At 48.4% G+C, this 23365-nt stretch overlaps 1 pseudogene and 1 gene segment (V, D, J or C); one reads left to right on the top strand and one right to left on the bottom strand.

The window, feature by feature from the left end:
• Positions 1-6755: 6755 nt before the first annotated feature.
• On the bottom strand, positions 6756-6957 carry LOC139269904 (U2 spliceosomal RNA; annotated as a pseudogene).
• Positions 6958-8978: 2021 nt separating this feature from the next.
• On the top strand, positions 8979-21077 carry LOC139269183 (immunoglobulin kappa variable 3-15-like). The segment is given in 4 exon segments: positions 8979-9027; positions 9215-9487; positions 18229-18308; positions 21006-21077. Coding segments are annotated over 4 exon segments (474 nt in total).
• The last annotated feature ends 2288 nt before the right edge of the window (positions 21078-23365 follow it).

Raw genomic sequence — 23365 nt, 5'->3', positions numbered from 1 at the left:
CATGCTGACTGTCCTTGATCAATCCGTGTTTTGTTAAATGAAGATTCCTCCGATCCCGCCCCCGAGGTTAGGCTGACTGACCTGTAGTGACTCGATCTATCCCTTTCTCCCTTTTTAAACAAAGTTACCACGTTTGCAGTCCTCCAGTCCTCCAGTACCTGGGATTGCAATGTCAGCATCGCCCCTCTCGGCCAGCTCGGTCAGTAGGGTGCTACCGAGCCACTCTTGGTGATGGACAGTGAAGTCCCCCACCCAGAGTACATTCTGTGTCCTTGCTACTCTCAGTGCTTCTTCCAAGTGGTGTTCAACATGGAGGAGTACTGATTCATCAGCTGAGGGAGGGCGGGAGGTGGTAATCAGCAGGAGGTTTCATTGCCCGTGTTTGACCTGATGCCATGAGACTTCATGGGGTCCGGAGTCAATGTTGAGGACTCCCAGGGCCACTCCCTCCCGACTGTGTACCACTGAGCCGCCACCTCGGGTGATGGAGGAGTCTGGGACATTGGCTGAAAGGTCTGATTCTGTGAGTAGGACAATGTCAGGCTGGTGCTTGACTAGTCTGTGGGGCAGCTCTCCCACTTTTGGCACAAGTCCCCAGATGTTGGTGAGGAGGACGTTGCAGGGTCAGCACTGAGCCTGGGTCCGCTGTCCTAGCCGGTCCGAGCTGCTGTTATTCTGCCTGATTGGACGGTTATTATTAGAGACTCAGACCACAGCAGAAATCCCCCGTGCAAAAAATAACTGAAGAGATTGTCAGACCGGAAGAATGAAACTTCACCCACAGAGGAAGTGAAAGAGGGAGGTTGTCACAGCTGTACGTTTGTTAATGACACGGGAGAAAAGTGTGAACCGCGCTCACAGCCTAGAATCTTACAGCACAGAAGGAGGCCATTCGGCCCATCATGCCTGTGCTGGCTCTTTGAAAGAATTACCCAATTAGTCCCACTCCTCCTCACTTTAAGAACATAAGAAATAGGAGCAGGAGTAGGCCACACAGCCCCTCGAGCCTGCTCCACCATTTAATACGATCATGGCTGAACCAATCATGGACTCAGGTCCACTTCCCTGCCCATTCCCCATAACCCCTTATTCCCTTATCGATTAAGAAACTGTCTATCTCTGCCTTAAATATATTCAATGACCCAGCCTCTGCAGCTCTCTGACGCAGCGAATTCCACAGATTTACAACCTTCAGAGAGAAGAAATTCCTCCTCATTTCAGTGTCCTCTAACGTAAAGACTGATACAAAATATTTGTTCAGAGTTTCTGCCATCTCCATGTTCCCCATCACTAATTCCCCTGTCTCATCCTCTATGGGACCAACATTTAATTTAGCCACTCTTTTCCTTTTTATATACCTATAGAAACTCTTGCTATCTATTTTTTATTTTGTGCTAGTTTACTTTCATTGTCTATCTTCCCTTTCTTAATCATTGTTTTAGTCATTCTTTGCTGGCTTTTCAAAGCTTCCCGATCTTCTGTCCTCCCACTGTTTTGGCCACTTTGTATGCCCTTGTTTTTAATTGGACACCGTCCCTTATTTTGTTAATTAGCCACAGTTGGCTATCTTTTCTTTTACACCCTTTCCTCCTCACTGGAATATATTTTTCTTGAGAGTTGTGAAATATCTCCTTAAATGTACACCACTGTTCATCAGCCGTCCTGCACTTTAATCTAATTTCCCAGTCCACTTTAGCCAACTCTGCCCTCATACCTTTGTAGTCTCCTTTATTTAAGCTTAGTATGCTGGTTTGAGATCCAACTTTCTCACCCTCAATCTGAATTTGAAATTCAATCATGTTATAGTCACTCGTTCCCAGCCGATCCTTTACTAGGAGATAGTTTATTAATCCTGTTTCATGACACAGGACCGGATCTAAGATAGTCTGCCCCCTGGTTGATTCCGTTACAGACTACTCAAGGAACCTGTATTGTATGTAGCACACAAATCACTGACTCCACAGGTCTGGTGTTGATCTAACTGCTGTGACCTTAGTCCTTTATTGAACAGCTCCAGCGTGCTCCACAGGTGTGATGGGCAGCCTTTTATACCTCGTGCATGTACTTCCAGGTCTCCCACCACAGCGCCTTCTGTGGTGCACCATTGTACTTATCATATGTTTAATGTACCAGAGCAACACACAACATCACTGCGCTCCCAGTTCAAAAAGCCTTTGCTAGAATCCCCGAATCGAAAAATGCATTAGCCCATTGGTAATGTTGGTCACGGATCCACGTCCCTGAATTTAAACACAGTGACCATTAGCATTGAAATATTAACTCTTGTCGTAATTCGCAATTCACGTCTATTATTTTAAACACAGTGACCACCCAGCATTAAAATATTATTTCTTGTCATAAATCCATCATCCTACATTCACATGGCACACTTAGGCTTGCTCTAATCTTACAAAAGTCCAAAAGTCTTTATGTGGGGACCGCAGTGGTGTGAGGCCCTTTTAAGACGCCAGGGAGCATTTCCCTTTTAAGAAGCCATCTTGTGGCTCCCACGAGGCTTCCGTTGGGCGCCGCCATCTTAGGTGTTCAGCTGGCCGAGAAAAAAGAAGAAACACGGAAGGAGGGAAAGGGAAATATAGAAGGTGGGGAGAGGGAATTTTGGGGAAAGGTTTCAGGCATTTGTCCACGATCCTCTTCCTCTGGCGCTGATGCTGGACTTACTCGATGCTGGCGCTCTCAAACTCGGCGCGATGTTTCGTTACAGCTCCCTCCGTGGCCGCCTCTCCTGCTGGCTCCGTGGCCGCCTCTCCTGCTGGCTCCATGGCCGCCACCATCGCGGCCGCTGCTGCCGCCCGCTTGTTCCACTGCGTGGGTTACCCGGCCACCGCTGGACCGCAGCGCCCCGCCAGCCCGCACCCCAGCAATGGGCCCGCACCTGTAGCTGAGGCTGCAGGATTGCTTGGGGCCAGGAGTTCTGGGCTGCTGCTGCAGCTCCAGCTCGGTTGCCACTGCCCTTTGGAAACCAGGGAGCAGCAGTCTGTGGGAGAGTGAAGAAGTCTTCCCAGCTCCCACGGACCTTACCCATCCATCTTCTGCCGAGGAACGTCGGCCCATCGCCTGCAATGACCCATAAAGGTAAACCGTGCAACTCGCCCCTGTGAGATACCTGTACATCCGTTCTGCCGAGAACAGGTACCAGTTCCTTGGTGTAAGTATGCAGCTTTGCCGTGACCGGGACCAGCTTGGATCGTGCAGCCGGGTTACCCCACAGTTTATCAAAAGTTCTCTGACTCATCAACGACGGAACCAATCCCGTATCCACTGCCACACTCACTGGGACTCCATCAATTTTTACTTCCATTATCACTGGGGGAGAATCGTCGGTGCACGTATACAGTCCCAACACCTCATCTTCTTCTGCCTGCTCCTCACTGAACAGTGGATCATCCCCCGTCTCCCCAGCCACACGGTGAGTCTGATTTCTTTTACACATACACTGAAGATGGCCTTTAATGTGGCAGGTATTGCATGTGTACTCCACAAACCTGCACCGGTGAGCCCCATGGCTTTCTCTGCAGCACCAGCATGGTGCTGCTTGATTGGCCCCCCTCAGCGGACTCTGAGTTCCAGGACCCCGAGGTCTGTGCTCTCTGCCCTGGGCAGAGCCACGTTCTGCAGTTTTGTCCATGGTGGGCGCTATCCTGTGGACAGTGCCTGCCGGGTTCGAGACTGTGTGGATTATTTGCTTGGTGCTACAAGTCGAGGTCATATATGCCCGGCTGATGGTGATGGCCTTTGTCAGAGTGACTGTGGGTTCCGTGGCCAGCAGCTTGTGAAGGAGGCCCTCATGTCCAATCCCCATAACGAAAACGTCCCACAGCGCCTCATCAAGGTGTGCCCCAAAATCACACGGCGCCGCGAGTCTCCTGAGGTCTGCAGCATATTTGGTGACATCCTGGCCCTCGGGTCTGCAGTGGTGGTAAAATTTGAATCTGGCCATGAGGATGCTCTCCTTCGGTTTCAACTGGTCATGAATAAGTTCAGTCAGCTCCTCGTATGACTTGTCCCTGGCGCTCCCAGGTGCCAGCAAATCCCTGATGAGACAGAAAACCTCATCGCCACAACTGGAAAACAATATCGTCTTACGCTTCTCTCTCAGTGCATTCGTGTCCTCCGCCAGATCGTTTGCTGTGAAGTAGTACTCGAGCCTTTCCGTAAAGGCCTCCCAATCATTGCCCACGGTAAAATCCTTTAGCGAGCCCAGAGTAGCCATGGTTGCGTGGAATTCGTCCGCTTCCTTGTCGCCAATGTGGTGTATGTAGCACACAAATCACTGACTCCACACGGTCTGGTGTAAATCTAACTGCTGTGACCTTAGTCCTTTATTGAACAGCTCCAGAGTGCTCCACAGGTGTGGTGGGCAGCCTTTTATACTGCCTTGTGCAGGTACTTCCAGGTCTCCCACCACAACGCCCTCTGTGGTGCACCATTGTACTTATCATACATTTAATGCACCAGAGCAATACACCAACAGAACCCGTTCCTTATGCACTCTTTGAACTCTTCGTCAACGCTACCCTGACCAATTTGATTTGTCCAATCAATGTGGAGGTTAAAATCACCCATGATTATTGCTGTTCCCTTTTCACAAGCCTCCACTATTTCCTGGTTTATTCTCCGACCAGCAGAGGTGCTACTGTTCGGGAGCCTATAGACTACACCCACCAGTGGCTTTTTCCCTTTATTATTCTGTATCTCCACACAAACTGTTTCAACATCCTGATCATTTGAGCCAATATAATTTCTCACTATTGCAGTGATTCCATCCTTTATCAACAGAGCTACCCCACCTCCTTTTCATTTCTGTCTGTCCTTCCAGATTGTCAAGTACCCCTGAATATTTAGTTCCCAGTCCTGGTCACTTTGCAACCATGTCTCTGTAATGGCTACAGATCATACCCATTTGTATCTATTTGTGCCGTCAACTCATCTATTTTGTTACGAATGCTACATACATTTAGACAAAGAGCCTTTAAATTTGTTTTTTAACCTTTTTTCCGCTCGTTTCCTCTCTCCTTCAAACTCACTTTATTTTTGCTTTCTAATTCCAGCTTTACTCCCCTCCCTACTGAATCTATTTTCAGGTTCCCAGCCCCCTGCCCAGCTAGTTTAAAGCCTCCCCAACAGCACAAACAAACCCTCCCCGCCGCGATGATATTGGTCCCGGCTCTGTTGAGGTGCAACCCGTCCGGCTTGTCCAGGTTCCACCTCCCCCTGAAATGGTCCCAATACCTCAGGAAACTAAAGCCCTCCTGCCTGCACCATCTCTCCAGGCATGTATTCGTCTGCTCTATCCTCCTGTTTCTGTGCTCACTGGCTCATGGCACTGGAGTAATCCAGAGATTAGAGAATAATTAGAGATTAGAGATCCCGAGAGAATAAATTCCACCTCATCTCAGTTTTAAATGGAGGGCACCTTATTCTAATATTATGCCCTGTAGATCTAGTCTCCCCTATCAGTGGAAACATCCTCTTTGTATCCACCTTGTTTCGATAAGATCATCTCTCATCTTCTGAATTCCAATGAGTAGAGGCCCAATCTACACAACCTTTCCTCATCCCCAGAATCAACCAAATGAACCTTCTCTGAACGGCCTCCAAGGCAAGTGTATCCTTTCGTAAATATGGAAACCAAAACTGTACGCAGTATTCTAGGTGTGGCCTCATCAATACCCTGCATAACTGTAGCAAGACTTCCCTGCTTTTATACTCCACCCACTTTGCAATAAAGGCCAAGGTTCCATTGGCCTTCCTGATCACTTGCTGTACCTGCACACTAACCTTTTGTGTTTCATGCACCAGGACCCCCAGGTCCCGCTGTACTGCAGCACTTTGCAATTTTTCTCCATTTAACTAATAACTTGCTCTTCGATTTTTTCTGCCAATGTGCATAACCTCACACATTCCAACATTATACTCCATCTGCCAAATTTTTGCCCACTCACTTCGCCTGTCTATGTCCTTTTTGGAGGTTTTTTGTGTCCTCCTCACACATTGCTTTTCCTCCCATCTTTGTATCATCAGCAAACTCAGCTACGTTACACTCGATTCCTTCTTCCAAGTCGTTAATATAGATTGTAAATAGTTGGAGATCCAGCAGCACCCCACTAGTTACTGATTGCCAAAACGAGAATTAACCATTAATCCCGACTCTCTGTTTTCTGTTCGTTAGCCAATCCTCTATCCATTCTAATATATTACCCCCAACACTGTGAATTTTACCTTGTACAGTAACCATTTATGTGACACCTTGTCAATGCCTTCTGGAAGTCCAAATACACAACATCCACTAGTTCCCCTTTATCCACCCTGCTCGTTACATCCTCAAAGAATTCCAGAAAATTTGTCAAACTTGACTTCCCCTTCATAAATCCATGCTAACTCTGCCTGACTGAATTATGCTTTTCCCAATGTTCTGCTACTGCTTGTTTAATAATGGACTCCAACATTTTCCCAACCACAGATGTTAGGCTAAATGGTCTATAGTTTCCTGATTTTTGTCTGCCTCCTTTTTTAAATAGCAGCATTACATTTGCAGTTTTCCAATCTGCTGGGACCTCCCCAGAATCCAGGGAATTTTGGTAAATTACAACCAATGCATCCAGTATCCCTGCTGTTTTTTTTTTTGAAATTCGTAGCCAATCGTTCCAATTCTTTGTCAACTCACAAACGCCAGAGGTCACCTTGGGCCCATTCAAGGATCACTCTGCGCCAATGCTCTTAGCCAAAAGGCCTAGAGCCACTGCACCGTTCCTGGAAGTACTGCAATACCAGGTTCGTGCCATGGAGGTGGATGGGTCAAGCCACCCCACCCACCTCCTATTTCCAAAAAAGCAAGCATATACCTTCCTGATCCAGGGAGAACCACCTTGGGTTATGGTGGTTACTCCCCTGTCAGGTCAGTTACACATGATCTTAGCCAAAAGGCCGAGATGTTACTTCTCTTAAGACCCTAGGATGCAAGCCATTAAGTCCAGGGGATTTATCTGCCTTTAGTCCCATTATCTTACTGAGTACCACCTCCTTAGTGATTGTGATTGTGTTAAGTTCCAACCCCGGTAACCCAGCAAATTGTTCCTTTTCAAATATTTATCCAATTCCGTCTTGCAGACCTGGGCCCACAGCACTAGACTGCCCTTAACCTGGGCACAACATTGGCATCTCATTCATTCAGTGGGACAGGAAATGCCTGCTGTGGGAAATGGAGCCCAGGGCTCTGAACATTCCCCTTCCTCTCCTGAGGAAGGCTTCATGCTGGGGTCCAGTTCAATGGGCCCCGACAGCATGTTCCGACCTCACCCACTTCCCCTTTCCACGTGTGTAAGCCTGGACCCTCTCAGAAGGATATCCAACTGCAGGAGGCCTCACCACTATGTCCAGCACTGTCCTCACCCGAAATCCACACACAGTCTGCATTGATCGGGAGCCTTTAAGGTGCTAAAGTTGTCAAGACGCTTGCCAGCAGGATATCGGAGCACAGGGCGCTTCACCCTCAGCACAGACTCTCAGAGGACAGTGAGGTCAGGGGCAGTACATCAGTGAGGTCTCTGCGAGCAGCAAGATCAACTTTTTTTAAAATTCTGATGGGACTGGACAGGTTAGATGCAGGAAGAATGTTCCCGATTTTGGGGGAGCCCAGAACCAGGGGTCACAATCTAAGATAAGGGGTAAGCCATTTAGGACTGAGATGAGGAGAAACTTCTTCACTCAGAGAGTTGTTAACCTGTGAAATTCTCGACCGCAGAGAGTTGTTGATGCCAGTTCATTGGATATATTCAAGAGGGAGTTAGATATGGCCCTCACGGCTAAAGGGATCAACAGGTATGGAGAGAAAGCAGGAAAGGGGAACTGAGGTGAATGATCAAGCATGATCTTATTAAATGGTGGTGCAGGCTCAAAGAGCCGAATGGCCGTTTCTTGCACCTATTTTCTATGTTCAATCGGACAAATAGGAAGGAGACATGTTTCCTGGTGCCGACTGGAGGATCAATAGGAAAGAGTCATGTTTCCTGGTCCCTATTGGAGGACCAATAGGAAGGAACAATGTTTCCTTGTCCCTATTGGGCACCAATAGGAAGTAGCCATGTTTCATGCTCCCGATTGGAGGACCAATAGGAAGAAGCCATGTTTCATGGTCCCTATTGGAGGACCAATAGGACGGCACCATGTTGCCTGGGTCCTAGTGGAGGACTAATAGGAAGAGCCATAATTCCTGGGCCCTATTGTGGGACCAATAGAAAGGAGCCATGTTTCCTGGGCTCTATTGGAGGACCAGTGGGAGATGGAGTGTGGACCTTTCCTGTTGTAAATGTGGGATCGTCGGCACCTGATCCCAGTAAAAACACCCTGACCCGAAGCGGGGCCATGGAAGGGGAAGGAAAGGGGAAGGGATTCGAAGATGTTCTGAGTGGACAGGATGGGGCAGTGGGTCAGACCCTGTCCTGTTGCTCCAGCTCACACTGATGGGATGAGGATCTCCTCCCTCTGCTGGGACTTCATGAAATTAGCTTTCTGTCCAAACCGTTCCCCACTGAGAATAGGCCCACAGCACAGAACGGCCCTTAATTGGGCAATAAACAGCCAGTGTACTGAGAGAGGCCAAGGGATGGCCACTGTGGGGAATGGGGCCTTACTCCAGTAGAAGGCATGCTCTGGGGTCAAGGGTTAACATCCATTGGTGGGGCAGGGCACAGGGAGGTTTACTCTGCATTTCAGTGTGCTGCACCTGGGAGTCTGTGGAGAAAGGAGATGGGGAGAGAGATGGAGGAATGGAGAGAGAAAGAGGGGGAGAAGGTGGGAGGGGAAGAGAAAGTGAAATGTGCTGACGTGGCTTTCTCTGATGAAGACATTTACAGAATGAGGGATGGGCAGTGAGACTCTCACAGGCTGCAGGTTTATAAAGCAGAGCCCAGTGAAGGGCAGTTTATCAGTAAGCAGGCACAGGGACAGGAGCAGACACCATGATTTCACCCATCCAGCTGATCTGGCCTCTGGCATTCTGCGTCACAGGTACGAATCTCTCTCCTTCCATGTTTAATATCTCCCTGCTGTCGATTGCTGTTCAACTTTACTGACCAGTGATTGAAGGGCAAATGCTGACACTAGAGGAGAGCTCAGTGTCTCGAGCAATCTCTCATTTTACAGCATCTTTCTGTCACAATGCTTACTTCACTTTCTTTCCCAATTTCCCCCTCAGGTATCAGTGGGGACATCATCATGACCCAGTCTCCCCCGGTGCTGTCAGTGAGTGAGGGACAGACTGCAACCATCACCTGTACCGCCAGTGCATCCATTAGCAATTATGTTCAATGGTACCAGCAGAAAGCCGGGCAGAAACCTACTCTGCTGATCTATTCGGGATCAACTCTTTTCATTGGAACCTCCGATCGCTTCACCGGCAGTTACCAGTACAACACGTTCACCCTGAGCATCAGCAACGTGCAGAGCGAGGATGTCGCAAACTATTACTGTCAGCAACGTCAAAGCACCCCTTTACATTGTGATACACAGCCGTACAAAAACCTCCTGAATATACACAGTGCCACTTCCAATACTGACTCACCCCAGTTATATATAATATATAATAATGGACACACAGCCCCACCTCCTGTACGGTTTTACACATGACTGACACACAGCTCGATGGGAGTGACGGCAGGAACATTCAGCTGGAAGCTGCAGTGAATTGGGAAAGGATGGAGTGGGTCAGAGAGGAGTTGGGGCTGTGTCTTCATCACTGAGAATCTCACAGCTCTACTCTGTACATTCAGACAGCACGGAGACACTGGGTGGTCCCTGTGTCCTCAATCCGAATAATCTCACAAACCCCCCACTATTGAGAGGGCCACAAATTATAAAACCCAAAGCATAAACATGAAAGGAAAGTGAACAAGTGAAATGGTCGTGCTCTTTCCCTGCCCACCCCACACTCCAGGCCCTGCGGTGCCCTCCCATCACAGAAGGCCTCAGGCCTACCCTAGGCTCCATCTCCAGGGCCACCTGGAAATGGACAAAGCCCCCAAAGGGAGGCAGGCAGGCAGTGCGACCACCCCATGGGCCCCGTCCAACTGGGACCTGTGGATGGCCATCTTGGCCAGACCCAGGAGCAGGCCCATGGGGAGGCCCTCCGACCTGCCCGCTCCCCCCGCACCGGGTGGCTTGGCCCAGGAGCAGGCCCACAGTAAGGCCCTCTGACCTGCCCACTCCCTCCGCACTGGGTGACCAGGCCCAGGAGCGTGGGACTGAAGTGGAGCCAGAAATCGAGGAGCAGCCCCTTCAAATAGTGGAAGAGGGACTGCATCCTCTCACACGCCACGTACACACGGTTCACTCACTGAGGAAACAGGTTTCTAAAGCCCCTGAAACTCATTATTTTATAATGATCCCCGAGGAAGGCCTGTGTCAGCAACACAAACATCTCGCTTGCAGACGGAGCCCGTTATTCAAGGGGCACAAAGAGGTGAGCCCTGTGTGACGGGGACTTTCATTCTCCAGCAATTCCGTGGCCCCAGGGTTACCGTCTGATGGGGCGGGAAGGGCAGCTGGGAGATTTGTCCCAAACACGTCGGATCCCCAACTCTCCCGGGCACTGCCACAGGCAACTCGGACAGAGAGAGAGACGGGGGGAGGGAGGGAGGGAGTGAGAGAGAGAGCGAGCGAGAGAGCGCGATTGTAGTGGGAGAGAGATTGAGTGAGTGAGTGAGGGAGGGAGGGAGAGAGAGTAAGGGAGAGGGAAGGATAGACAGAGAGGGAGGGAGGGAGGGAGAGTGAGTGAGATAGGGAGAGTGTGAGAGGGAGGGAGGGATAGTGAGGGAGATAGAGAGAGTGCGAGAGGGAGGGAGGGAGAAACAGAGTCAGTGAGACTGAGAGAGAGAGAGAGTGTGAGAAACAGTGAGTGAAACACTGAGAAAGAGACACAGAGTGAGACACACACACGCACACACACACAGACAGAGAGAGGGGGAGAGAGACTGAGTGAGCCAGGGACAGAGGATATTGTACAGCCACTGCATTGGAAGCTGTCACTGTGGCTCACGTTCGGTGAAGGAACCAAGCTCAGACTAAATAAGTAAACCCCAATGCTCCGTTATTAACACTTTAAATGCTGAATCTTTCGAAGACACAAATGCTGAATAGTGGAAGATTTTAGTTTACACAGGAATACATCGGATATACGGCCCAGAAACAGGCCATTCGGCCCAACTAGTCCATGCCGGTGTTTATGCTCCACTCGAGTCTCCCGTCTTTCCTCATCTAAATCTATCAGCATAACCCTCGATTCCCTTCTCCCTCATATCCCTGTCTAGCCTCCCCTTAAATACATCGATACTATTCACTTCAATCACTCCCTGTGGTAGCCAGTTCAACATTCTCACCACTTGCTGGGTAAAGAATTTTCTCCTGAATTCCCGATTGGATTTCTTGCTGACTATCTTATATTGATGGCCTCCAGTTCTGCTCTTCCCCACAAGTGGAAACACTCACTCTGTATCCACTCTATCAAAACCTTTCCAAATGTTAAAGACCTCTATCAGGTCACTCCTCAGCCTCAAGAGAAAAGAGCCCCAGCTTGTTCATCCTTTCCTGATATGTAAACCCTCGCACTTCTGGTCCCATCCTTGTAAACCTTCTCTGCACCCTCTCCAGTGCCTGTGTATGGGTTATATAATATGGTGGGGAGCTGCGGTGAATGAAAGGGTTAATTGAAGAGTGCTGTGTATGACAGGGAGCCTGGCTGTATTCCTTTACCCACACTCCCCCTTCACCCAGCAAAGTATAAGTAACGAACTGTTACCCACCGTGTGGAGGAGATCTGGATGTTGGCACACTGCGGTCCCATCCCTGCACCATCCCCGGAAATCGCTCCCGAGCCTCCTGCCTGTCTCAGTGTGACAGACACGGTGTGTGAGACACGGGCAGAGTGTGGGTGTGAGTGAGTGAGCTCGCTGGGGGCAGTCTGTGCTCCTGTCACAGTCTCTGATATAACTGAGCTCAGCCTCAGCACACTGACACTCCCGAGGTCCCGCCTCCCCCAGCTCCAACTCTGATCTGTCCAGCCCCCGCTCACCTCCTGTCCAACTTCTGATCACAAACAGGGGCAGCAGGGCTCGCAATCCGGCGGCTGCAGTGCTCCAGGGTTGTGGAGAGACTCTCAGTTGCTGTTTCTGTGGCTCGAGTTCAGGCCGATATTTATCCCGCAACCTACATCGCTTAAAAATCTCAATTACCGCATTGCTGTGTGTGGGAGCTTGCTGTGCACAAATTAGTTGCCGTGTTTCCTACATTACAACAGTGACTACACTTCAAAAATGTACTTCATTGGCTGTGAAGCACTTTGGGACATCCTGAGGTGTGAAAGGCGCAATATAAATGCAGGTCTTTCTTTAATTTCTCTTTTCTTTTTATGAACTGGGACTCGCACAATTCCCCTGCTGATTAAACCTGGACCCAGCAGAAAATCCCCAGAACACGGACTAATGTTCCATAAGAACTTGGGAATTAGGAGCAGGAGGAGGCCATTCGGCCCCTCGAGCCTGCTCCGCCATTCAATGAGATCATGGCTGATCTTCTACCTCAACTCCACTTTCCTGCACTGTCCCCATATCCCTCGATTCCCTTCATATCCAAAAATCTATCGATCTCCGGAATATACTCAAGGACTGGGCCTCCACAGCCCTCTGGGGTAGAGAATTCCAGAGATTCACCACCCTCTGAGTGAAGAGGTTTCTCCTCATCTCAGTCCTAAATGGCCGACCCCTTATTCTGAGACTGTGACCCCTGGTTCTAGACTCCCCAGCCAGAGGAAACATCCTCCCTGCATCTACCCTGTCAAGCCCTGTCAGAATTGTGTATGTTTCAATGAGATCCCCTCCCATTCTTCTAAACACTAGAGAATATAGGCCTAGTCTATTCAATCTCTCCATAGGACAATCCCCCCATCCCAGATGTCCGTCTGATGTGTCTGCGTGTTTGTCACACGTGACGGAGCAGACAGCAGGAGTTCCACCAGCAACATAGGACGTTACCTCAGTGCCCGGCCCACTTTCCCCATCCACTTACCACATTCTTATGGGTAAACGGGCTCTGCACCACAGACTGCCCATGATCTGCTCCCCATCTCACTCCTGAAGGCACTACCTCTGGGGCACAGCTCCCCTCCCCAAGTGGGCTCACTGTCTCAGTGTGAGCCCAGAGACTGAGCTCACTGTACCAGTGTGAGCTGAGAGACTGAGCTCCCCAAGTGGGCTCATTGTCCCAGTGTGAGCGCAGAGACTGAGCTCCCCAAATGGGCTCACTGTCCCAGTGTGAGCCCAGAGACTGAGCTCCCCAAGTGGGCTCACTGTCCCAGTGTGAGCCCAGAGACTGAGCTCCCCAAGTGGGCTCACTGTCCCAGTGTGAGCCCAGAGACTGAGCTCCCCAAGTGGGCTCACTGTCCCAGTGTGAGCCCAGAGACTGAGCTCCCCAAGTGGGCTCACTGTCCCAGTGTGAGCCCAGAGACTGAGCTCCCCAAGTGCACTCACTGTCCCAGTGTGAGCCCAGAGACTGAGTGTGTCAGGCTAATCGACCGTGAGATATCAGCCATGGCTCAGTCACTAGCACTCGGCTCTGAGAAAAGAAAGACTTGCATTTATATAGCGCCTTTCACGACCACCAGACATCCCAATGTGCTTTACCACCAATGAAATACTTTTTGAAGTGTAGTCACTGTTGTAATGTAGGAAACGCAGCAGCCAATTTGTGCACAGCAAGCTCCCACAAACAGCAATGTGCTGATGACCAAATAACCTGCTTTTGTTATGTTGATTGAGGGATAAATATTGGCCAGGACACCAGTGTCTGATTTGAACCCACAATCTCTGACTCAGATGCGAGGGTGCTACCAACTGGGCTACTTGTTGACACCATTCGGCTTATCTGCCGACAAAGATCTATCCAGCCTAATCCCACTTTCCAGCTCTTGGTCCATAGCCCTGTGGGTTACGGCACTTGAAGTGCACATCCAAGTACTTCTTAAATGTGGTGAGGGTTTCTGCCTCGATCACCCTTTCAGGCAGTGAGTTCCAGACCTCACCACCCTCTGGGTGAAATGGATTCTCCTCAACTACCCTCTAATCCTTCTATCAATTACTTTAAATCTACGTCACCTGGTTGTTGATCTCTCTGCTCTATCCACTCTATCTAGACCCCTCATAATTTTGTAAAGTTATAGCATAACCTCCTTGGTCTTGTATTCTATGCCTCGACTAATAAAGGCAAGTATCCCGTATTGCCTTCTGAACCAACTTATCTACCTGGCCTGCTACCTTCAGGGATCTGTGGACATGCACTCCAAAGTCCATTTGTTCCTCTACACTTCTCAGGGTCCTAGCATTTAATGTGTATTCCCTTGCCTTGTTAGCTCTCGCCAAAATGCATTACCTCACACTTCTCTGTATTGAATTCCATTTGCCACTGTTCTGCCCACCTGACCAGTCCATTGATTATTTCCTGCAGTCTACAGCTTTCTTCTTCATTATCAACCGCACGGTGAATTTTTGTATCATCTACAAACTTCTTAATCATGTCCCCTACATTGAAGTCCAACTCATTGGTGTATATTATAAAGAGCAAGGGACGTAATACTGAGCCCAGCGGAACCCCACTTGAAACAGCCTTCCAGTCACAAAAACACCCGTTGACCATTACCCTTTGCTTCCTGCCACTGAGCCAATTTTGGATCTAACTTGCCACTTTTCCTTGGATCACTGGGCTTTTTACTTTTCTGCCATGTGAGACCTTGCCAAAAGCCTTGCAAAAATCCGTGTCGACTACATCAGAGGTGCAACACTCATCGACCCTCCTTGTTAGCTCCGCAAAAAATACAATCAAGTTAGTCAGGCACGACCTTCCCTTAACTAATCCCTGCTGACTGTCCTTGATTAATCCGTCCCTTTCTATGTGACAATTTTTCCTCTCCCTCAGAATTGTTTCCAATAATTTTCGCACCACCGAGGTTAAGCTAACTGGCCTGTAATTACTCGGTCTATCCCTGTCTCAATTTTTAAACAAAGGTAACACGTTAGCAGTCCTCCAGTCCTCCGACACCTGTAGCCAGAGAGGATTGAAAAATGATGGTCAGAGCCTCTGCTATTTCCTCCCTTGCTTCTCTTAACAACCTGGGATACATTTAATCCAGGCCTGGTGATTTTTCCACTTTCAAAGCTGCTAAACCCCTTAATACTTCCTCTCTCACTATGTTTATCTCATCTAATATTTCACACTTCTCCTTAATTACAATGTCTGCATTGTCGCTCTCTTCTGTGAAGACAGACGCAAAGTATTCACTATGAACCATACCCACATCTTCCGCCTCCACACACAGGTTACCTTTTTGTTCTCCAATAGGCCCAACTCTTTCCTTAGTTATCCTCTTGCTCTTTATGTATTTCTAAAATATCTTTGGATTTTCCTTGATTTTACTTGCCAATATTTTTTCATGCCCTCTCTTTGCATTCCTAATTTCCTTTTGAATTACACCCCTGCACGTTCTATACACCTCTGGGCTTTCTGCAGCATTTAGCTCTGGGTATCTGACAGTATCTTCCCTTTTTAGCCTTATCCTACCCTTTATGCCCTTTGATATCTAGGGGGCCGTAGATTTGGGAGCGCCACTCTTTTCCTTTGTGAGAACATACTTGCTCTGAACCCTCACTATCTCCCCCTTAAATGCCTCCCACTGCTCTGACACTGATTTACCTTCAAGTAGCTGTTTCCAGCCCACTTTTTCTGAATCACCTCTCAGCTTCGTAAAATGGGCCTTTCTCCAATTGAGAAATTTTATTCCTGCTCTATCTTTGTTCTTTTACATAACTACACTAAATCTAACTGAATTATGATCACTAGCACCAAAATGCTCTCCCACTGATACCCCTTCCACCTGCCCAGTTTCATTCCCTAAAACTAAGCCCAGAACCGTCTCCTCCCTTGTTGGGCTTGCTACGTACTGGCTAGAAAAGTTCTCCTGAATGCATTTGAAGAATTCTGCGCCCTCTATACCTTTGACACTGATTCCATCCCAGTTAATGTGAGGGGAGTTGAAATCCCCGACTATTGCTGCCCGAATATTTTTGACCTTGTCAGCAATTTGCCGACATATTTTCTTTTCTATCTCCCTCTGACTGTTTAGGGGTCTATAGTGCACTCCCAGCAGTGTGATCGCCCCTTTTATGTTCATCAGTTTAACTCATTTGATGATCCTTCTAACATATCATCCCTCTGTCTGAGGTGCCGTCTTTCTGATGAGATGTTAAACCGAAGTCCCATCTGCCCTCTCAGGTGCACATGAAAGATCCCATAATTACTATTGGAAGGGCAAGGGGGTTCTTCCCAGTGTCCTGGCCAATATTTATCCCTCAACCAACATAGTTAAAACCGATGATCTGGTCATAATCTCATTGCAGTCTGGGAGCTTCATAGAATCAGAGAAATTTACAGCATGAAAGGAGACCATTTGACCCATCGTGTCCGCACCGGCTGGCAAAGATCTATCCAGCCTAATCCCACTTTCCAGCTCTGGGTCCACAGCCCTGTGGGTTATCGCACGTCAAGTGCACATCCAAGTACTTTTTAAATATGGTGAGGGTTTCTGTCTCTGCCATAGTTTCAGGCAGTGAGTTCCAGATACCCACCACCCTCTGGGTGAAGACATTTCCCCTCAAATCCCCTCGAAACTTCCTACCAATTATTGTAAATATATCCCCTGATTGTTGACCAGCCTACTAAGGGAAACAGGTCCATCCTATCCACACTATCTTTTTATACACCTCAATAAGGTCTCCCCTCAGCCTCCTCTATTCCAAAGAAAATAAACCCAGCCTATCCAATCTTTCCTCATTGCTAAAATTTTCCAGTCCAGGCAACATCCTCGTAAATCTTCCTGTGTGCAATTGGTTGTAAAGCACCTTGGGACATCCTGAGGTTGTGAAAGGCGCAATATAAATTCAAGGCTTTCTTTCATTGAAGTGGGAGGGCCCTGATCCTGACCCTCGCCCATTGTCCGCGCACTCTGACCTTCCAGGAGGTCACGGGATCATTGGGAGCAGTGACCCTGCCTGACCCCGGTACACTGAGGCTAATTGTAAATCACCTTTGACTCACCCGGTGCTGGGCAGCAAGCTTTTAAATGCAATCGAGAAGCTTCTACACCGACACCCAACATGAAGCCTTGCTGAAGTGTGTTTATACAAGTGTGCCGCAATGTTCCCGGATAAAGTTCTCCCGATCTGTGTGTGATCTGAGCTTTCTCACTGCTGAGCCTGTTTCCCCTGTATCCACCCATCCACAGTTCGAGCTTCCTGCCAGTGAACAATGTCTTAACGGGACACTCAGTCTTTACCGACTCTTACTGTTAACCATTTCAGTGCTGAATGTGTGCCAACCCTGCACTGCAGATGTTTATACAACAGGCCAATATGATTTTGAGTATCAGCCGTAGCTCAGTGCGTTGCACTCTCGCCTCTGAGTCAGAAGGTTGTGGGTTCAAGTCCCACTCCAGGACTTGAGCACAAAAATCGAGGCTGACACTGCAGTGCAGTGCTGAGGGAGTACCGCACTGTCGGAGGTGCCATCTTTTGGATGAAACGTGGCATGTCTGCCCTCTGAGGTGGATGTAAAAGATCCCATGCCACTATTTTTAAGAAAAGCAAGGGAGTTCTCCCTAGTCAATATTTCTCCCTCAACCAACATGACAAAAGAACAGATTATCAGGTCGTTATCACATCGCTGTTTGTGGGAGCTTGCTGTGCACAGATTGGCTGCTGTGTTTCCCACATTGCAACAGTGACTACACTCCAAAAGTACTTCATTGGCTGTAAAGCATTTTGAGATGTCTGGTGGTTGTGAAAGGCATAATATAAATGCAAGTTAAAAAAAATTTTAATCACATTAACATCAAACGCATTTATATTTAGATTAAACTGATCAAGCGAGGCAAAGAAGATTAAGAATTTGTGTTGCTCGCCGCTAATGGTTAATCGCCAGCCAGGAGTTCATTAACCCAGCTCTCCGTTATCCGATGTGAATTATCCCCACACGGAAACACCCACAGTGACACACACACACACACACACACACACAGAATCACACACACCCACACACAGAGAGAGAAACACACAGATGCACTTACAGACACACTAATATACACCTATTAAACATCCTTCTCCTCATTTTCAGGCCGAGGGAAGACACCACCCACGCTGACCCTGCTGCCCCCCTCCCCGGAGGAGGTCAAGACCAAGGGCACTGCCACCCTGGTGTGCCTCACCGATCACTTCTACCCCGATGCGGTGGAGGTGGAGTGGAAGAAGGACGAGGCGACCATTTCGGCCGGGTCCAGACCAGCGACTACCTGCGAGCTTCGGACAACACCTACAGTGTCAGCAGCCTGCTGACCCTCTCTGGCTCCGACTGGGAGTCCAACGCCAGCTTCTCCTGCAGCCTCACCCACGAGAGCCTCTCCTCTCCCCTCAGCAAGGGAGTCAGGAGAGCAGAATGTGCGTAGTGTGTCAGGGACAGTCCGCGGGGGAGACACAACTTTAAATAGAACAGGGGGTGAGCCGGGAGGGCAAAGATCATTGTCAGCACTGCATTTCTACTCTCTTCCTTCTCGGGCCTGGGTCAGGGAAAGCATCTGAGGGTCAGGGGGTAAGGCACATTATTGGGGCAGTGTGGAGGGAGCTTTACTCTGTATCTAACCCGTGCTGTACCTGCCCTGGGAGGGTTTGATGGGACAGTGTTGACTCGTGCTGCCAAGTAAAACCTCTCGAAGATGCTGAAGACTGTCAGCAGAGTAAAACTAATGTTAAACTGCGAAGTGCCGCTTCAGTAAGCAGACCTCCTCCCTGCTCACCCTGCTGTTACAATTTAAGGTTTTGTCCCCGTTTAAAGGGACAGGATTCTCACGGTGTGGAGAAAATCCCCACAACTGTTTTAATAAAGCTGCATTCTCCCTGTGAATGTCTCCAGCTCGCTCTCGCTGGGCTGTTTATTCAAATCTTGTTTCTGTAAATGTGAATCTGTAAAAGGCAATAAACGTGAAGAATATTCAGTCTGTGTCTGGCGAGTGCTTTGGAAATGTCCCACCTCCCCCTCAGCTGGATTGGCTGCATTTCAGTAAGTGTCTGTCCTGATTGGCTGGGTGGGCTGTCAATCAATGGCACGGCAGCAGGAGTTTTGATTCAAAGCCAATTATCAATCATTTTAAAATGATAAATTTGACCTTGAAACCCTGGAGTGCACAAGATTAAACATAGAGACACTAAAAGCTGCTGGGATTAAACCATCCCAGTCTGAGCATTGGCTCTCACTCTGCACACTGCGGGTGTTGGGGCAGCCCCCGATGGTGGGATCACACTGTGCACTCTGTGCTGACTGCTGGGGGCAATCTGGGGACAGGAGACCATAGTCACAACGTTGCATTCTCTCTCCTTCACATGTGGCTCGTAGCAGCAGCACAAAACTGTACCGAGTGAGGCCTCAGCTTCGGGAGAAGAGCAATCAGTGTATCACCATGTACATGTCCCTGAGTGTTAGTGTGGCTTACCCAGCACCACCTGTAGGTGTGTGTGTGTGTGTGTGAATGTTACCCAGCACCGTCTGTAGGTGTGTGAGTGTGTGCGTGTATGAGCTCCAGCTCCTGGGGTGTTGGTAGGGGAGTGGGGGGCGGGAGGGTGCAGTGATCGGGGACTGCCCTTGTGTGGAACGGGGGACTGAGGGGAACGGGGCAACTGAGGCAATCGGGGGGGTCCCTGGAAGGACAGGGCATCTGGGGAGACCAGGGTCGGGAGGACTGGGGCCGGGAGGTCGCGGAGGGGAGGGGTCTCAGGGGACCAGGGTGGGGGGTGGCAGTCGGGGAGGGGGCTCGGGGACCAGGGGTCCAGCCAGTCGCCACTCTGCAATCACTTTACTCCCTCCTTGTCTCAGTCCATTGTGCAGTTCAGGATCTGAGGCTCAGGCTGGTTCTCCAGCACCATCAGCGCCCTGTTGGGTAAGGGTATTAAGGGATAAGAACATCAGAAATAGGAGCAGGAGTCGGCCACCTGGGACCTCGAGCCTGCTCCGCCATTTAATAAGATCATGGCTGATCTGATCATGGACTCAGCTCCACTTCCCTGCCTGCTCCCCATAACCCTTTATTTCCTTATCGCTCAAAAATCTGTCTATCTCCACCTTAAATATATTCAATGACCCAGCCTATACAGCTCTCTGGGGCAGAGAAGTCCACAGATTTACAAGCCTCTGAGAGAAGAAATTCCTCCTCAACTGAGTTTTAAATTGACAGCCCCTTATTCTGAGACTATGACCCCTAGTACTATTTTCTCCTATGAGTGTAAATATCCTCACTGCATCCACCTTGTCGCCCCCTCATTATCTTATATGTTTCAATAAAATCACCTCTCATTCTTCTGAATGCCAATGATTGTAGGCCTAACCTACTCAACCTATCCTCATAAGTCAACCCCCTCATCTCCAGAATCAACCTAGTGAACCTTCTCTGAACTGCCTCCAATGCAGGTCTATCTTTTCTTAAGTATGGTGACCAAAACTGTATGCAGTACTCCAGGTGTGTCCTCACCAATACCCTGTACAGTTGTAGCAGGAATTCTCTGCTTTTATACTCTATCTCCCTTGCAATAAAGGCCAACATTCCATTTGCCTTCCTGATTATTGCTGTACCCGCATCCTAACTTTTTCCGTTTCATGCACAAGGTCCCTCTGTACTGCAGCAGGTTGCAATCTTTCTCCATTTGAAAATTAATTTGCTTTTCTATTCTTTCTGCCAAAGTGGAAAACCTCACATTTTCCCACATTATACTCCATCTGCCAAATTTTTGCCCACTCACTTAGCCTGTCTATATCCCTTTGCAGACTATTTGTGTCCACCTCACAATTTGCTTTCCCACCCATCTTTTATTCTAGGGTGATTGTTTTTTCTCCACTCTGATTCTTAGAAATCGACTGAAGACATACAATCGCCCTTCCCGGCTGTAGCTATTGTAGGTTTGTGGTTGTTGGTTCTGTGACCGGTTGGTTCTTCTTCTGGCCGTTCTCTGCAGTGCTGTTCCCTCTGTGTATGTTCCGAACAACATGTCTTTCCGTCCATTCGTCTGTTCGTTCTTTCGACCTGTGTCCACCTGTACACGTGTGCTTCTTCTTCCGTCTGTTCCTGTCCTTCTTCCGTCTTCTGCTGAGCTGCTTCTAGCTCACATATTTATATCCAGGTTATGATTGATCTCCCGCCACTGCGGTTTCTGATAAAGTGTTTGCATCTATACATTGTTTTTTGGTCCCCTTGGTTGATTGTCTGCAATAATGGACTCATCTGTTTTCCCATTTGCACACTGAGTCTGCAAGACTCAAGTTGATTTCTCATCTTAACACCTCGTCCCAGAAAATGTACACCTGGTGTGGTTCCGGTGTTGTCCAGTCTTTTTATAGTCTTGGTGTCTCCAATGAGCTTGTTTTCCCCACCCTGGTCAATCAAGTTCAGGGCCTCACGTAACAACTCCATTCTTGTTATGCATGGAGTCAGTTTTGATTCCTGACCAAAATGTCCTTAATTGTCCAGCTTCATTTCAAAAGCTTGTATTACATTCCAAAAGCTAGTATTAATCTTTAGTTCATGGTCTCCTTCTGTGCTTTTCTGAAGATTAGTAACCTTACACTCCCTCCTTTAATGTTTCGTAAATATAAAACTAGAGACATTACTTGTGGAATTGTTCTTTTTCCATGAGATCTATTTGGGTGCATTGCAGTCTCAGTCAAAAATTCCAGATTACATTCCTTTTTTACATCAAAAAACAGTACTTTTTCCTGGCAAACCAACACTTTTACAACAAAAATGTTCGGCCTTGATCTGACTTCAGGTTTACATACAAACACTTTGGCTTTGTCTTAACAATCCTTCAATATTCCCTTCCTTTGTTTTCTGTTTTAACTTACAGAACAAGATAAATAGTTATAACACTACAACCAACTGTACAATAACTAGTACGTGAGACACCATTCGAACCTAGGGGAGAATCTGAATATTGAATCCCAAATCCCATTGTGGAGCGGCCATTATTTCCTCGATTTCCTCCCTTACTTTTTCATTTATTTGGTGTAATGTGTAACAGTGTTTGTTGGATAGCTCAATGTCCTTCATTGTATCATCAGCAAACTTGGTTACATTGTGCTCAGTCCCTTCATTTAAGTAATTAATGTAGATTGTAAATAGATGAGGCCCCAGCACCGATCCCTGTGGCACCAGACTAGTTACCATTTTCCAACGGGAAAATGACCCATTTATCTCGACTCTCTGTTTTCTGTTAGTTAGCCAATCCTCTATCCATGCTAATATATTATCCCCAACCCCGTGAACTTTTAGCTTGTGCTTTTTATGTGGCACCTTATCGAATGCCTTCTGGAAATCAAAATACACCACATCCACTGGTTCCCCTTTATCCACCCTGCTCGTTACATCCTCAAAGAATTCCAGAAAATTTGTCAAAGATGATTTCCCTTTCATAAAACCATGCTGACTCTGCTTGATTGAACTATGCTTTTCCAAATGTCCTACTACTGCTTCCTTAATAATGGACTCCAGCATTTTCCCAACGACCGATGTTAGGCTAACTGGTCTATCGTTTCCTGCTTTCTGTCTACCTCCTTTTTTAAATAGGGGCGTTGCATTTGCTGTGTGTGCTTTGGAGAGTGCGTTAAAAGGAGCGGCGACATCCAGAATATCAGATTTTGCCTCAATTCAACAACAACAACTTGTATTTATATAGCGCCTTTAAAGTAGGCACTTCCCAGGAGTATTATGAGATACAAAATTTGACACCGAGTCACATAAGAAGAAATTAGTGTCGGTGACCAAAGAGGTATGTTTTGAGGAGCGTCTTGAAGGAGGAAAGAGAGGTAGAGAGGCGGAGAGGTTTAGGGAGGGAGTTCCAGAGCTTGGGGTCTCGGCAACAGAAGGCACGGCCACCAATGTTTGAGCGATTATAATCAAAGATGCTCAGGAGGGCAGAATTAGAGGAGCGCAGACATCTTGGGCGGGGTGGGGGGTTGTGGGGCTGGAGGAGATTACAGAGATAGGGAGAGGCGAGGCTATGGAGGGATTTGAAAACAAGGATGAGAATTAAAAAAATCGAGGCGTTGCTTAACAAGAAGTCGATGTCGGTCTCTACCCTCCCCCCTCCCCCCACCGAGCCATTCTCCCCCCCCACCTCGAGCTGCTCCCCAACTTCCCTCCCACCCTCCTCACACCACATCTCTCACCCTCCCTCTCCCCATTCCAACTCCCCCATCCCTCACCCCTCCACTT

This window comes from Pristiophorus japonicus, chromosome 8 (assembly GCF_044704955.1).
Source record: "Pristiophorus japonicus isolate sPriJap1 chromosome 8, sPriJap1.hap1, whole genome shotgun sequence".
Lineage (NCBI taxonomy): Eukaryota > Metazoa > Chordata > Chondrichthyes > Pristiophoridae > Pristiophorus > Pristiophorus japonicus.
Note: the sequence above shows the minus strand (reverse complement) of the source record. Positions and strands in the feature narration are given on the sequence as shown.